Source organism: Budorcas taxicolor, chromosome X (genome assembly GCF_023091745.1).
Source record: "Budorcas taxicolor isolate Tak-1 chromosome X, Takin1.1, whole genome shotgun sequence".
NCBI classification, from domain to species: Eukaryota; Metazoa; Chordata; class Mammalia; order Artiodactyla; family Bovidae; genus Budorcas; species Budorcas taxicolor.
In genome coordinates, this window is record NC_068935.1 from 117,006,258 (window position 1) to 117,022,234 (window position 15,977).

General features: G+C 39.1%; 1 protein-coding gene across 1 annotated transcript; it reads left to right on the plus strand.

Annotated features, from left to right (window-relative positions):
- The first annotated feature begins 5,831 nt into the window (after positions 1-5,831).
- Positions 5,832-8,150, plus strand: LOC128069633 (serine/threonine-protein phosphatase 4 regulatory subunit 3-B-like). Its single transcript, XM_052662754.1, has 2 exons — positions 5,832-7,332; positions 7,492-8,150. The coding sequence occupies exons 1-2, from the start codon at positions 5,832-5,834 to the stop codon at positions 8,148-8,150; spliced, it is 2,160 nt and encodes a 719-aa protein (XP_052518714.1).
- Positions 8,151-15,977: the final 7,827 nt, after the last annotated feature.

Here is a 15,977-nt window from a genome sequence, read left to right on the forward strand (position 1 = left end):
AAAAAACAATAACAACAACAAACAAGCATTTGAATAAATTTTTGAATGAGTTGAAGGTATAAGCCATGTAGATATTGAGAAATAGTGTTCCAGATAGAAAGAAGAAAGGGCAGGTACAGAGGCTCTGAGGCATGAGTTTGCCTGGTGTGCTTCAGATATAAAAAGGTGGCTAGTGTGGCTAGAGCAGAATAAGGGAGAGAGAGACTACAAAATGAAGAGCTCACACATGTCAAGGGGGTCAGGTCTTGTTAGGCCTTATAAACCATAGTTAGAACTTTGGTTTTTATTCTGAGTAAGGTGGAAACAGGTTGATTTGGTGTAGAAGTGTGCGAGGATATGATGTGTTTTAAATGGATCCACTCTGGCTATTGTGTGGAGAACATACTATTAATAGTTGGGAGAAAAAACAGAAGCTAGGGGAGAAGATTGTTACAGATTTCCAAATCAGAAATGATGGTGGCCAAAAAGGCAACATTTCACTAAATAAGCTACCTGGAGAAGTTGTAGAGAACATGCATGTGTTTTTCACTAATGTTTTGAAGTTGAAAATTTTAGAGTGGACACATTTGAATACTTGTATTTGAATGCTGTTTCATAAAATTAAAGAAAAAAACCTTGCTCTTCCCACTATAAAATATTCTCTCCTCTTATAGATAGACTATTTAGATATTTAAGTGTTCTATATGTATGCATGTGGTTTGAGTCACCAATAACTAAAATTCAGAAATGTATGACTAACTTTGCCAAGAGAACGCACTGGTCATAGCAAACATCCTGTTCTAACAACACAAGAGATGAGTCTACACACGGACATCACCAAGATGGTCAATACCAAAATCAAATTATGTTCTGTGCAGCCAAAGATGGAGAAGCTCTATACAGTCAGCAAAAACAAGACCAGGATCTGACTGTGTCTCATATCATGAACTCCTTATTGCAAAATTCAGGCTTAAACTGAAGAAAGTAGGGAAAACCACTAAGCCATTCAGGTGTGATCTAAATCAAATCCCTTATGATTATACAGTGGAGGTGACAAATAGATTCAAGGGATTATATCAGGTAGACAGAGTGCCTGAAGAACTATGGATGGAGGTTTGTAACATTATACAAGAGGCAGTGACCAAAACCATCCTCAAGAAAAAGAAATGCAAGGAGGCAAAGTGGTTGTCTGAGAAGACCTTACAAATAGCTGAGAAAAAAAGAGAAGTGAAGGGCAAAGGAGAAAAGGAAAGATACACCCATCCAAATGCAGAGTTCCAGAGAATGGCAAGGGGAGATAAGAAAGCCTTCTTAAAGGAACAATAGAAAGAAATAGAGGAAAACAACAGAATGGGAAAGACTAGAGATCTATTCAAGAAAATTGGAGATACCAAGGGAATATTTCATGCAAAGATGACACAATAAAGGCAGAAACAGCAAGGACTAACAGAAGCAGAAGAGATTAAGAAAAGGTGGCAAGAATACACAAAGTATACAAATAAGGTCTTAATGACCCAGATAACCACAATGATGTGGTCACTCACCTAGAGCCAGGCATCTTTGAGTATGAAGTCAAGTGGGCCTTAGGAAGCCTCACTATGAACAAACCTAGTGGGGGTGATAGAATTCCAGCTGAGCTTTTTCAGATCATAAAAGATGCTGTTAAAGTGCTGCACTCAGTATGCCAGCAGATTTGGAAAACTCAGCAGTGGCTACAGGACTGAAAAAAGTCATTTTTCATTTCAATCCCAAAGAAAGAAAGGCAATGCCAAAGATTGTTCAAACTACCGCACAGTTGCACTCACTTCATATGTTAGCAAGGTGATGCTCAAAATCCTTCAAGCTAGGCTTCAACAGTACATGAACCGAGACCTTCACAAGCTGGATTTAGAAAAGAGGAACCAGAGATCAAATTGCCAACATCCGTTGGATTATCAAAAAAGCAAGAGAATTCCGGAAAAACATCAACTTCTGCTTCATTGACTATGCTAAAGCCTTTGACTGTGTGGATCACAATAAACTGTAAAATTCTTAGAGATGGAAATACCAGAGAAGGAATAAGAAACCTGTTTGCAGTTAAGGGAAGAGCTAGGATATACAATTTTGCAACAAAAACCAGGGAGTCAGAACATCAAAAGATTACTGTTAATTAAAGAAAACCAGACATCTCGAGTTAAGGAATTTAACACTTTTCTGTGTAGGGGAAGATGCAAAAGTCTGGGCTCATTGAAATCATTCCTTTGATATGCACCTCAGGTATATGCAGCCAGTTTCCTGTTTTTCTCTATCCTGAATCCCTTCAGGGTGCACATTTAGGGGTGACTGTGGTGGCTGCTGGTGTAAAGGCCACAAAATCCTTTGGTTAGTGACATGGCAGGTGACATTCTTCCTCCACATTATAAACATCTGCTATGACAATTTAGGCATAGCCTAAGAGAAAGCATTGCATATTGGGAATAGTAAAGTGGGGGGTCAGAACTATACAGGCCTACTTTCAAATCCTAGCATCATCATATATTGTAGAGGTTTGAACCAAATCTTTAATTCAGTTTTGTAGTTTCAAGTTTTTTTCTCTCCCTAATATGGTAGTAATGATACCTTCTTCAGGCCATTATTGTATGAGGATTTGTTTATTCACATTACCTTGCTCTCTGTAAAACAACAAAACACACACACACAAATAATAACAACCTTAAATAGCTAGATCTACTGAAGCAAGTGAGTGTTAATTGCTCAGTCATGTCTGACTCTTTTCAATCCCATGGACTGAAGCCCACCAGGCTTCTCTGTTCATGGAATTCTCCAGGCAAAAATACTAGAGTGGATTGTCATTCAAGGGCATTATTCTACTTCCCAAACCAAATAAGACAGGAACTAAAAGAATCAACTGCCAAAACAGCACTAAGACATTTGAACTTCAGGCTCTTTTAGATTGTAAAGAGATTCTAGTTAACCTAATTAAGATAGAAGGTGAAAGTGACGTCGCTCAGTCCTGTCCGACTTTTTGCAACCCCATGGAATGTAGCCTACCACGCTCCTCCATCCATGAGATTTTCCAGGCAAGAGTACTGGAGTGGATTGCCATTTCCTTCTCCAGAGGATCTTCCCGACCCAGGGATTGAACCTGGGTTTCCCACATTGTAGGCAGATGCTTTACCGTCTGAGCTACCAGGGAAGATAAAGGGACTTTAATTGGCCTAAGAGAAACTTCCTGTGATAAAATTGTGAGAACACATAGATTTGTGCTGAATATCTCTGAGAATGGAACCTGATGGCATATTCAGACAGTTGCCAGTATTATTACTGATTCTGAGAGAAATTTTAATATAACCAACAGCAGTGAAAATAAACTGGACCATTACTATGGTCTAGCATCATTGTTGTTGTTATATTTTGCATATTCTCTTTTATTGAAATAAGGCAGGAAGAGTTTTTAACTATTACTCATGTCAATTTTGTAGTTTATAAATGTTTCTAAAGCAACAGTATCCTAGCAGTGATTTGCATTTTCTCATGAAATGATTGTCATTTGTATTTAGTCCCCCAAGAGCCCCAGCTGTACTGTTCCAGGGAATATTCTTGCACAGTAATCTCCTGGAGGCTACATTGCAAGAGAGGTGTGTGGAAGAGTATTTCTGTGCTCTACTTGAGAATTGTCACACATCTCCAATGCTATTAATATGTAAAATGAAGTGATTGTTGCAAATAGGACTCTTCAATTACAAATATGCTTGATATGGTCCAAGTCTCAGTTTCTCCTTTGCAATAACAGGGTTAATGTTTTGGGGAAAAGAATTTTTTTTTTTCTTAAAGAAAACTGCAGAAGTTGCTGCTACATCAAAAATCAACTTGGTTACTATTAAAATTATATTTAACAGTTGCCATATACAAGCTTCTATTTTCCATTGGCTATACACAGATGTGAATCTAAAGGAGGAAGTGCATGCCTTTCATCTCTTGATAATTTTATGTTGATTACAAATTATATAGATGGAAGGAGTGTAAAATAAAATGTAATGAAGGCCAAGAAAAGCAGAGGATAGCATAGTTCGATGGCTGAGAAAACCAATATTTCAATCAGAAAGATGTGTTCAGAGCTCCTCAACTTACTAGCCATATGATCTTTGGCAAGTTAACTTCTCTAAGTTTGTTTCCTGGTCTCAAAAGGACACTTAGTACTCCTATTTCACTGGGTTATTATTAAAATTAAATAAGAAAATACATAAATGTTCTTGTTACAGTATCTTGAATTTAATAATCACTAAAGTACTTGATGAATTATGTTATTACCTTTCTTTATAATAATAATAAGCAGTCAAGTATTGTTAGTTATTGTGGTTGTTGTTATTACCATAATTATTAAGAAAATAAGAACAATTGATTTGTGATGTTTGTACCTCCTTCTGGCTGACTTCAACTCAGTTTCCCACTGGCCCACTCTTTCCCTAAGAATAAGTAGTGTGGTTATAGATTGGGAAAATTTGAGGAAATTTTTTCATTGTTGTGCTAACAGAGAGAGTTTTAGGCTGAACTGAACAGGGTAAAGGAATTAGTTGCCAACTCCCTCTTGGAACAATAGCCTCTCCCAAGGATTGGTAGGACTTCCCTGGTGGCTCAGATGGCAAAGCTTCTGCCTACAATGCGGGAGACCAGGGTTCAGTCTTTGGGTTGGGAAGATCTCCTGGAGAAGGAAATGGCAACCCACTCTAGAATTCTTGCCTAGAAAATCCCATGGACGGAGGAACCTGGTAGGTGTCGCAAACAGTCCAACACGACTGAACGACTTTACTTTCTCTTTCAAGGAGGGGTAAGTGAGTGATACTGACATTGGCTGGGCTTCCTAGGTGGCTCTAGTGGTAAAGAGCCCGCCTGACAATGCAGGAGGTGTAAGAGACAGGGGTTTGATCCCTGGGTTGGAAAGATTCCCTGGACAAGATATGGCAATCCACTCCAGTATTCTTGCCTGGAGAATCCCATGGACAGAGGAGCTTGGTGGGCTACAGTCCACAGGGTTGCAAAGAGTCTGACACAACTGAGCGACTGAGCACCATACCACCTGTGAGGAGATGGGGCATACCACCTTTGAGGGGAGGGGGCATAGAGGGCGGTACCACCTTGGAGGAGAGGGGACATACTACCTATGAGGGGAGGGGCTTTACCACCTTTGAGGGGAGGGGGCATAAAGGGCGGTACCACCTTGGAGGAGAGGGGACATACCACCTATGAGGGGAGGGGTGTACCACCTGTGAGGAGAGGGGGAGTACCACCGGGAGGGGGCATACCACCTATGGGGTGGGGGGGGACGAGGGTTTTCTTGACACTGAGTGTTAGGTGTTGACTTGGGCAGGATGTAAGTGATTAAGCTTTCTTTTGTCTAAGGTCCTAAGTCTCCATCCCCACACACATGATGAGTGAAAATGTTAATGGAGGACAGAACCTTTTATTGAAAGAACAGTGCTTGGAGGCATTAACAAGCATAGAACATTCCTTTGGCGTAGAATCCTGGGGGAGTCATAATTATCAAGGCTGTCATAGATAGCCACGAGCAGGCTCAGAGGCTCACTTCGTTTTGCATTAAGAAAGCGTTATGGGGGGGGGGGGTGCAGAGTGGAAGGAGGGGAGCAAGGGATGGTAGTGAGTAGTGGAACTGTGGGGAAGCCTTATTGATTTGAAGCACCACCGGAATTCCTGTGGCCTCAACTTAATCAACCATGTTTTCTCACAATTTTTCCGACCAGCTACCTCAGCGGCCACCGTTGTTGGGGCCCCAACGTCAGCTGCCGTTATCCCTGAGCTCACGCGAGACACAATCACCTGCCGAGACCAGGGCCAGGGTGAAGAGAGAGGTCGCCATGGCGGACGAGCAGAGCATAGTGAAAGTATTCTTCCTGAATGATGACCAACAATGGGAAATGCTAGGCAAGGGACATGTCTCCACTCTTTATGTGGAACGCCTTCAGGGCTTGTGTCTGCTAGTTCGATCTGAACTTAGCGGCTTAGAGATCTTGGAGTCAAAGATAAATCCAGACACGCCCTATCAGAGACGACAAGGGACATTAATTGTTTGGTCTGAAGCTGAGAACCACGGTATGGCGATAAGTTTCCCGGACGCAGCAAGTTGTCACGAGATATGGAAAGACATCTGCCAGGTTCAAGGTAAAGACCCATCTACCGATATCACACACGACCCCTTAGTTGAATCCGAAGACGAGACATTGGATGACGTGGCAGATGACGTGCTTGAGCTGCCTAACTGTGAACTCGGTAAGCTTGACCAGATTGCTCACTTAGTTGCCTCAGTTCTCACCTCACCTATGCATAAGGAAAGGCTGGCTCTGTTAGTAGGAAATGAGGACTTTATTAAAAAATTACTGCAGTTGTTCCACACGTGTGAGGACCTAGAGGACACTGAAGGCTTACAGAATCTGCATGACATTGTTAAAGGGATGTTATTTCTCAACCAGGCATCTCTGCTTGAGATCCTCTTTTCTGATAAGTATATCATGGATGTGGTGGGATGCCTTGAATATGACCCTGCCTTGGCTCAGCCAAAAAGGCATAGAGAATTCTTAACCCAAAAAGTGAAGTTCAAGGAAGTTATACCAATAATAGACAATGCACTTCTGCAAAAAATACATCAGACATACAGGGTACAGTACATTCAAGACATCCTTTTTCCTATCCCATCTATATTTGAAGAGAATTTTCTTTCTACTCTTACAAATTTTATTTTATTAAACAAGGGTGCGATAGTCAATATGCTGCAGGAAGATGATAAGTTTTTGTCTACCGCTTTTGCACAATTAAGGGATAAGACCACAGATGATGATACACGGCGTGAGCTGTTATTTTTTTTCAAGGAATTCTGTGCATTTTCTCAGACATTAGTACCTGGAAAGAGGAATGCACTGTTCAAAACACTGACACGACTGGGAATTCTCCCTGCTCTTAAAATTGTAATGAATATGAATGACTTGCAAATAAGGGCAGCTGCTACTGATGTATTTACTTATCTAGTAGAGTATAGTCCATGCAGGGTTCGAGAATTTATAATAGAAGACCACCAAAGTGAAGACAGCATTCTTTTCATTAATTTAGTAATTGAACAAATATTCTGTGATACTGACCCTGAGCTAGGAAATGCTGTTCATTTAATGGAAGTCCTTCGTGCCCTGCTTGATCCAAACAACATGATGGCAGCATCTAGTCACTGTGAAAAAAGTGAATTTCTACATTTCTTCTGTATGCATTGTATGAATAACTTCATAGAACCACTTTTGTCGACTACTTCAGCATATATACATGACAAAGATAATATAGTTGGATCTGACGAAAATAACAAAAACTGTCTCAATAATTACCGCACAGCACAGCTGCTTGCCTTAATTTTAGATCAGCTTTCATTTTGTGTGCAACATCATGCATATTACATGAAAAAATATATTTTGAACAAAGACTTGCTAAGAAAAGTCTTGATCTTGATAAATTCCAAGCACACTTTTCTAATCTTGTGTGCTGTTCGTTTTATGAGAACGATGATTGGCCTTAGAGATGAACTTTTAAATCATTACATCATCAAGGGAAATTTTTTTGAGCCAGTTGTAAATGCTCTTTTAGAGAATGGAACTCGGTACAATATGTTGAATTCAGCTATTGTTGAGCTGTTTGACTACGTAAGAATGCAAAATATCAAATCTCTTGTTGCCCATATAGTTGAAAAGTTTTATGCAACGCTTAAGTCAATTGAATATGTTCAGACATTCAAAGGATTGAAGGTGAAATACGAGCAAGAGAAAGAGCTGCAAAATCAAGTAACGAAGAATTTATGTTCTGTACTGTATAGTCAAGTATTTTGCAGAGATTCCGGTGTCTTGGAGGAGGAGGAGGAGGAAAGGAGTATTAATGAAAATATAAAGGAAGAAGCAGTTGAGCCACCACCAGAAAGTGGTTTTGAGATTAAAAGAGCAAAAGAAAATGAAGACAAGGTAGATCTTCCCTCTCAAACATCTTTTGGTGACTTTGAATTTACTTCATCTCATTCTGCTGATGCTGCTGATGAAACAAGTAACCCAAACCGCAGAAGGGTGATTTGCTTAGTGGATTATTCAGATGATGAAGAAGAAGAGGAAGATGAAACACCTCCCAGCAAAAGACCACATCTTAGCCCATAAAGTCTTTATGGAAAACCCATGACATTACTAAATTCTGGTAAAGCTTTGTAACATTAGCTGAAGAGTCTGAATCCAAAGCTTCCATATATGAACACATGTATTTAATAAATAGCAAAAATCTTCATTGTTATTATCATCTAAGAGAATTTAGTTTTGTTAAAAAAAAAAGAATTTCAGGGTTGATAATCAAATATTAATGTAATTCTGTTTCAAGAGTATATACTAGACATAGCTATTAACAGTGCATTTGCGAAGCTTGTAACATCATTTGCCCGGTGGTTCTGGCTATGGTTTTCTTTTTTCAGTTCCTTCTTTGAAATAAAAGTGTATGTTTATGTGGAAAATAGAGTCAACTGTAATAAAAAGTAAAGCTATTCACTTTTCTGTGAAGATTTGACAAAAATTTAGTCTTATGAGTAATTGGAACGAAGTGACTTTTGGTGTGTATTTTCATGAAAATAAAGGAAGCTGGATTCGAAATGTTCAGTTGTTACTATAATTTTTTGTCTGGTTAGATGGGATGCAAAGAACTGGCCCAGCAGTATTCTAAAAGACCTTGGGAGTGGGTAGAAAAAAACAAATGCTTTCAGCTGCCAAATTGTGAAAGATACTTGGAAGTCATTTCCTGATTCATGAATAAATTTGTGTCTGTCTCCAGAGCAGTAAGTAACTTTTTTTTAAAGAGTATTTATTTATTTGCTGACTGCTCTGGGTCATTGTCACTACACTTGCTTTCTCTTGTTGAAGTAAGCAGAGGCTGCGGTGTGCAGGCTTCTCACTGCGGTGGCCTCTTGTTACAGAGCAAGGGCTCTGGGACCTGCAGGCTCTGTAGTGGCTCACGGGCTTAGCTGCTCTGAGGTATATGGAATCTTCCTGGATGGGGGATCAAACCAGTGTCCCGTGCATTGCAAGGTGGACTCTGAACCACTGGTAACTTTTAAAGTGTAATTTACAAAGACTAACATACCAAAAAATAGTGCTGAATGATGTGGCACTTAATATCTAGAAACCATTTTGCACAGTTTTGTAAGAAAAAGGTACTTAAGTGTTAGGTTACACACACAATACTTGAAGTTTTTTCTGTAAATGAATGGGTGTAACATGAAAGGTGCTTTATTAAAGAAGTGATTGCAAGTGAATTTCTAACAGTAAGATGTAACAGAGTTAAGAGGGTTTTTTTTTTTTTTTTTCCCAGAGTTGGGTGTAAACTGGGTCCAATTTCCCTGGAATTGCTTGAAGCCATTTCTCCTATTTGAAGATTTTAGAGTTAATTTTTTTATGACCATTGTTTGAACAAGATGATCTATCTGTGTAGATAGGAAGTATAGTTTCCCAGAAGACAGATATTTAGCTTGTATTAAAAATATCACTGTAGTTTTTTTGTACCATTTGCTGATATTTATGCTGAACTATACAATTCAGGAATTAAAAAGTGAGCCTGTAATTCAAAAAATAAAAGAGACCATTTTAAAGTGCCAACAGGGGATGAGTCTTATGTAAAACTGAGAGATTGTTGTTAGTTACAAAAAACATGTACTCCTAAAATAACAAATACTGATTTAATCATCAAATATAAAGGCTGCTGAAGTATGGACATGACATCAGAAGATATAATCTGACATGATTGAGGATGTGACACAATAGGGAAACTTCATTTTCACATCTCTCAAGCCAAGCTATTTAAGTGTTGTAATGGGATGATTCAGATTGTGAGTGCATGTCAAAAAAGCAAGTTTGTTTGAAGAGCATTTCATGTTTTCCTTCCCACTAGAATGTCATGGGAATGTTCTCCATAGTACACACATTTGCATGCATGCACAAGCTTTTGTTTTAAAAAATATCCTTAACTCTATTTTGGTGGGAGAAGTTCCATTTCCTTAGCAGAACAGATATTTACAACCAGATAGAGAATAACAATTCTTTGCTGCTTTCTCTGCTTATTCTCTTCCCTTCAGCTGGCCATAATGGGAGGTTAATAAAAAGTAAAAATAAAAACAAGGGGAAAAGAAGAAGAAAAGAAAAAAGGACAGGCATTCTCTCAGTGTAACCTCTGTGAGCCCTTTTCTAGTCTCAGCAACTTAATGTTAGGGAAACAACATGACAAGCAAAATGGTGCAAAGGCAAATTGCCCATCAGATGGCAAAACCTACTATTAAGGGAACATTTAAGAGGGCAACAAAACACAGAAGAGCAATCCTTACTGTCTGCACACTGAGTGAAAAATTGACCAAAATGTTCAGTCTCTATAGATAGTGTGTGTGAGAGGATACCATGTCAAAAATGTTTAATTTCATCTTTAAGTTTTTTAGAAGTCATTTTAATAGGCCCCTTAAGTAGATTGTTTATAAAAAGAAGAAACAGTGTGGAATGGCCTTGTACTTAAAACGAAATTCAGGTAAGCATTTTTGAAGAGGTGCCCTGAATTTGTCAAGGTTTTGACTTTAGATATATGACTTCCAGTCATTTTTATGGCTTAGTGACTTTCTAAACTCACCAACAAAGTGGGGTGATATAACAGATAAAGCAAAAGCTTCATTAGACAGCCCTTGATGACAGTGCAGACTCTGATGCTTACTAGTTCCAGGACCTTAGACAATTTACTTGTTTTTTATTTCAACCACAATCTCTCCAACTTGCCTTAAAAATTAGAAACTATAGAGAAATTACCCAGAAAATATTTAGTACTCAATAACTTTCAAAACTCGTTATCATCATCAGGAGCAGTATAATCATTTCCAAGAAGGGGGAGGATAAAGCCAGATATAAGCAGTTACATCAGAAGTTATGCCCATAAATCAATAATCTATATTCTATGATGCATTAAAATCTAATGAGTTCATTTCTGGTTAGCAGACAAATCTATGTATATATATCATGCCTTACTGAGACACAACTGAAATAAGTATAAAAGTAGACAGAAAAATAAACCTTCATAGCAATGAAGACACTCTAGTGGAATGATGTCTGAGGTGTTAACAAAGGAGTGGGAGATGTCAGGAATGAAAGGTGGGATTGAAATTAGAAAAGGAGGGAAGGTGGGAGAGCATTGAAGATTTGTGGCAAGTCACTGACCCTGTTCCCCTTTGTCCCATCCCAGGAAGCACTGCGGTAACTAGAATGGGTCCTTAGATAAGAACCCAGATGTCCTTGCCCTAAAGCAGTTGAGATAACAGGCAAAGCTGGGGGCCTTTTATGGATGTGCTTGCCTCTTTGGGGTGTTGGAGGATCCAGGATGCTGAAAGCTTACCACCCAAAGGTGCAGGAGAGGGGCATGTTCAGTGCCTGGTTCCCACCCAGTAAGTACAATTTCAAGAGCACAAATGGAACCCCTGGAAAGAAAGTCTTTACAACTGGCAGACCTGTCAGGTAGTCCCAACACTATAGGAGACAGGAAGAATAAAAGAATAGCAGGCCCCCGCAAGGGCCACAAAAGAAATTTATAATTATTGATAAACTGGATGTTACAAGGCATGAGACTCTTGCAACAAGTCCAGAGGGAACAGTTCATAATCTTGAAAACAAGATATGATCCTGGGGTCCCGACCCCAGACTGTTTCTCAACTGGCGTCTCAGAGTCACATGTTTTACGTATCTGGTGGAAAATCTATAGATAAAAATATTAGTCTTAGTTACTGATTTGTTATTGATTACTGTTTCCTAATTTCTCAATGGTTAATGATAATTTTGTTCTTTGGCACTGAAAGCCACATGAGTTATAGTTTAATTCCCTGCATATTTTTTCATTCACGGCTGACAGTATAATAAAGCTGGCTTGGATTCAGTTTCAGCACCTTCACCTTTGGAGCGGTGTTGGTCCCCTGATCCTCGCTTTTCTCTGAATTCTTGCGTCTCGTTTCTCATTCTCTCGCCATATCGCGCTTTCGGAAACCCTGCTTGTCGGTCTAGTTTTGACAAGTGGCTCCCGAACAGGGACCCAAAAGTGAATCCAGCCTCCGCGGCTAGCTCCTAGCGGCAGAGAACACAGAGAAATTCGGCCAGCTCGGCGGACCAGGAAAGTACTTGGTAAGTACACCCCTGCAGATTTGTCAATCAGTAACAATGGGACAAAATCCCTATAAACATAGTGACTATATGCAAGTGTTAAAAAGTTTGGCGGTTGAGATTTTTCACTCTTTTAAAAATTTGTTTTCCGCCATTAAAAAATATTGCTACTGGCTAGACATGAAAAATGGCAAAAAGTTACGCGTTGCCTGCTCCGTGCCTACCAACGCGGCGAAAAGATTCCTTTGTCTATATGGTCAGTAGGAAATCTTATTAACACAGCTTTAGGACCGCTACAATCCCAAACCTTGGATTCAGGAGATTCTGTAGAACAAATACAAAAACAAATGGAGAAAATGAATTTATATGATAACATAGGTGATGAGAAACAAAAAAACAATAAAAGTGAAAAATAAGAGCTGAAAGAATGACAGAAGTCAAGAACAGATCTTTCTCGACCAACTGCACCTTTGGTCGAGCCCCCTCCTTTCAATCCTGAAACCCCTTGGGATGATGGATTTGCTTTTAAACCACAGATAACTGTGCCTAATAAAATGACCCCTTTACAAAAAGGAGTTCATATAGCACAATTGCAGGGGGATAAAGATGCTTTAGTTCTCCCTGTGGCAGTAACTCAAATCCCACCAGATCCTCAATTTCCACAAGGAGGAATACATTGTGATTATAATGCCATACCATTTAAAACCATAAAGGAGATAAAACAGACATGTACCCAATATGGAACTAATTCTCCTTATACCATGGGACTAATTCAGAGACTTTCACAAGCTGAACAGTTAATTCCTTATGATTGGGAAATGATAGCCAGAACTTGCCTATCCACCTCAAAATTTTTACAATTTAGGACTTGGTGGCAAGATAAATCAAAAAGCTCACAAAAATGCGACAGCCAACTGGCCAGTTGATATAACATTTGATCAATTAATGGGTAGTGGGGCACATTTTGACATTCAAGCTCAGTTACAATTTGATGATCAATTACTCACTCAAGTGAAGATAATATGTTTAAAAGCCTGAAGAAAAAATAAATCCACCTGGACAAGCCTTGATTTCATTTACTCAAACAATGAAATGGAAAACCTTATGTAGGTCACCTTATTGCCAGGCTACATCAAAATTTAAATAAAGCAGTCTAGTTCTTGCTTATGACAATGCTAACTCAAAATGTAAAAAGGCGATTCAGCCTCTCAAAACACAGGGTGCCCCTCTAAAAAAAAAATCTTAAGTTTGCCAAGATATTGGGTCAGAACCATATAAAATACAACTTCTGGCTCAAACATTGTCTAAGGCTAATAAAAAGATACGAGATGTCACTGATGTAAAAAATTAAGACATTAAAATAGACTGTAAAAAAAGTAGTTGATAAATTATACTATTGGCTCTGATGCCACTCCTATTTGTATTGGTTTTGAAAGTATATGTCTTAAAACAAGATATAAAAAGTGGCTGTCAGTTGTCAAGAAATCAAATGAAGATAAGACTTCCCTCTTTCTGTTAACTGCCCACCCTTTTTTAAAAAAAGAAAAAACTTCCAACATGATTAATCCACCTGACATTCCTGATTGTGTTGCTGAAATTAGCCATGGTATTAAAAATTGGTTAAGATGAAAATCATATAAAGGATCAGAAGGTCACTTATTATTAAATGTTACAAAAGACTCATCAACTGGGGATACCAAAGAACCCCTAAACTTATAGAATCTAAAATGTCTTCCCCATGGCTATATAATGAAAAGACAATTAGTACTTATGTTAGTCAACCCCTCACATGACATGAGGATAGGATTAGCTCCCCCTGTGCCTTGTCTAGATCATTATCCTATTCATGATAAATTATAGAAAATACCCATGACATTTAAAAAACTAATTGCTTAAAAAGGACGATATACTGAATATATTTTAAATGACCCAAAAGCTACCTTTAATTTTACGAAAAAGCCTCTACCCACACTATTCAGACTTATGTAAAGATTCTTTTTGTTTTTATGATCAGACCAGCAAAATATGATCTCAATTTGGGATTAGTAACATGTATTAACTGTTCATTTTATACATGTATAAATAACATCATTCCTTTTGATAAAAGTTGACAGAATATTTACTCTTTTTTTTTTTTTTTGCATTTTTCCAAAACAGATTTTAAAAAGGTGAAAAATCTGAAAAAAATTAAGGGGTGGGGGGAACCCAAGAGAACATACCACGACTGGCTCAGTCACAAAGAAACACCATCATCTAAGAAGATATTTAAGTTTAATACAAATTTTATACAAAGAAAATGTGAAAAAATACTTCCATATGCTGAAAGCAATTATGCTTCACAAATAAGGCCAACTAGGCTAGTTGTTTTTTTTTTTTTTTTTGACAACTGCAATCTACAAATGTTCTTTCCTGTTTTCTTCTAGGACTCTTTTTTATTTCTTTTCTAATATGGGTAACTAGCTGGAAACTCTACAGTCCGCATCCTCTTATCAACAATGAAGAGAAAGGAAAAGAGACTAAAATGTACAACAGTGTACTGGAATGATATCATACAATTAATTTTTCTCATATACATACATCACCTTTTTGCTTTGTTCAATGCTTCTTGTTTTACACAACATACAAAATGGTACTACAGCATACATAGTGCAACAGCACGGCGGTGTCCTGCTTCCCCTCAAACTGCCTTTGTTTCATGCTGACATAAAAACATAAAATTCCATCATATAAATATTACATACATGCTTCATCTCAGACTCAAATGTCCTCTCTGCGTGCATCTCGCCTTCGACTTCTCACTTCGTGAAGCACGGCTATCTCTTACCAAGCAGGCGTGAGTGTTTTTAAAGGAAAGCAAAGAAAAACTGTTTCGGAGCTTCTGACTCAAATGCTTCCTATGGTCCTCTCTCCTGCAAACTGAGCTGAACAGGGCTTGTTTCTAGTTAATCTTCTGTAAACAAGGATGTGGTTGTTTTTTCTTCTTCTTCTTCTTCTTTCCCTTTTATATGAGTAGTGTCATCATGGAAATCACATAAAATTAACGAGCTCCTCCGTGTGTCCTTCTGTTCCAGAAAGCTTGCCTTTTGTAACATGATAACGCAGTATTTGAAAGGGGCCAATGGGTGCATGTGGTGTGTTCACAGCAGCACCGAATTCTGTGCTGGAAATTCCTGATCCCAATGTGCTGTGTACAGACATACAAATGGAAACAGCTCACGGGTCATCAGAGGAGGAGGAGCTGTGCTCCCCAAAGCGACCCCCCCGCCCTCTCCGCACCCCTGTGACAGATGGGCTGGATGACCATCTTTTCTCCAGCATCCAAACATTCTTTTTGTTGTTGGGTGTGTTTTGTTTTTTATTTCTCTCTCTCTCTCTTTTTTTAATAAGTTAAAGTCAATACAAATATAAAAAGGGGAAGGTACTCTAGGCTCGATGACATCCACAAATTGTACATTATTTACATCTAAAGCAAAGGTTTCACGTGGGTGGAACAGTCCTCAGTCAAGGCTATCGCGGGATGTGACGTAGTGTGGGCGGCCCTCAGTCAAGGCTATCGCGGGATGTGACGTAGTGTGGGTGGCCCTCAGTCAAGGCTATCGCGGGATGTGACGTAGTGTGGGTGGCCCTCAGTCAAGGCTATCGCGGGATGTGACGTAGTGTGGGCGGCCCTCCGTGCTGGGTGCAGAGGCTGAGTCTGAATGGCTGGCATCCTCAAGGCTGAGGGTGGTGGTCTTCCGGTCTCACGTTTCTTCGCGGTTTCCGGTTTCCCTGGTGTCTGGATTGTTTCCCTCCATGGGGTGGGCGGCCTTGTGTCCCAGCATGTCC

Bases quoted from the DNA above. Each gene is read 5' to 3' on its own strand.
- LOC128069633 (XM_052662754.1), top strand. From the start codon at position 5,832: ATGGCGGACGAGCAGAGCATAGTGAAAGTATTCTTCCTGAATGATGAC. The intron at 7,333-7,491 runs ATAATTACCGCA...TTCTAATCTTGT, and splicing joins AAATAACAAAAACTGTCTCA to GTGCTGTTCGTTTTATGAGA.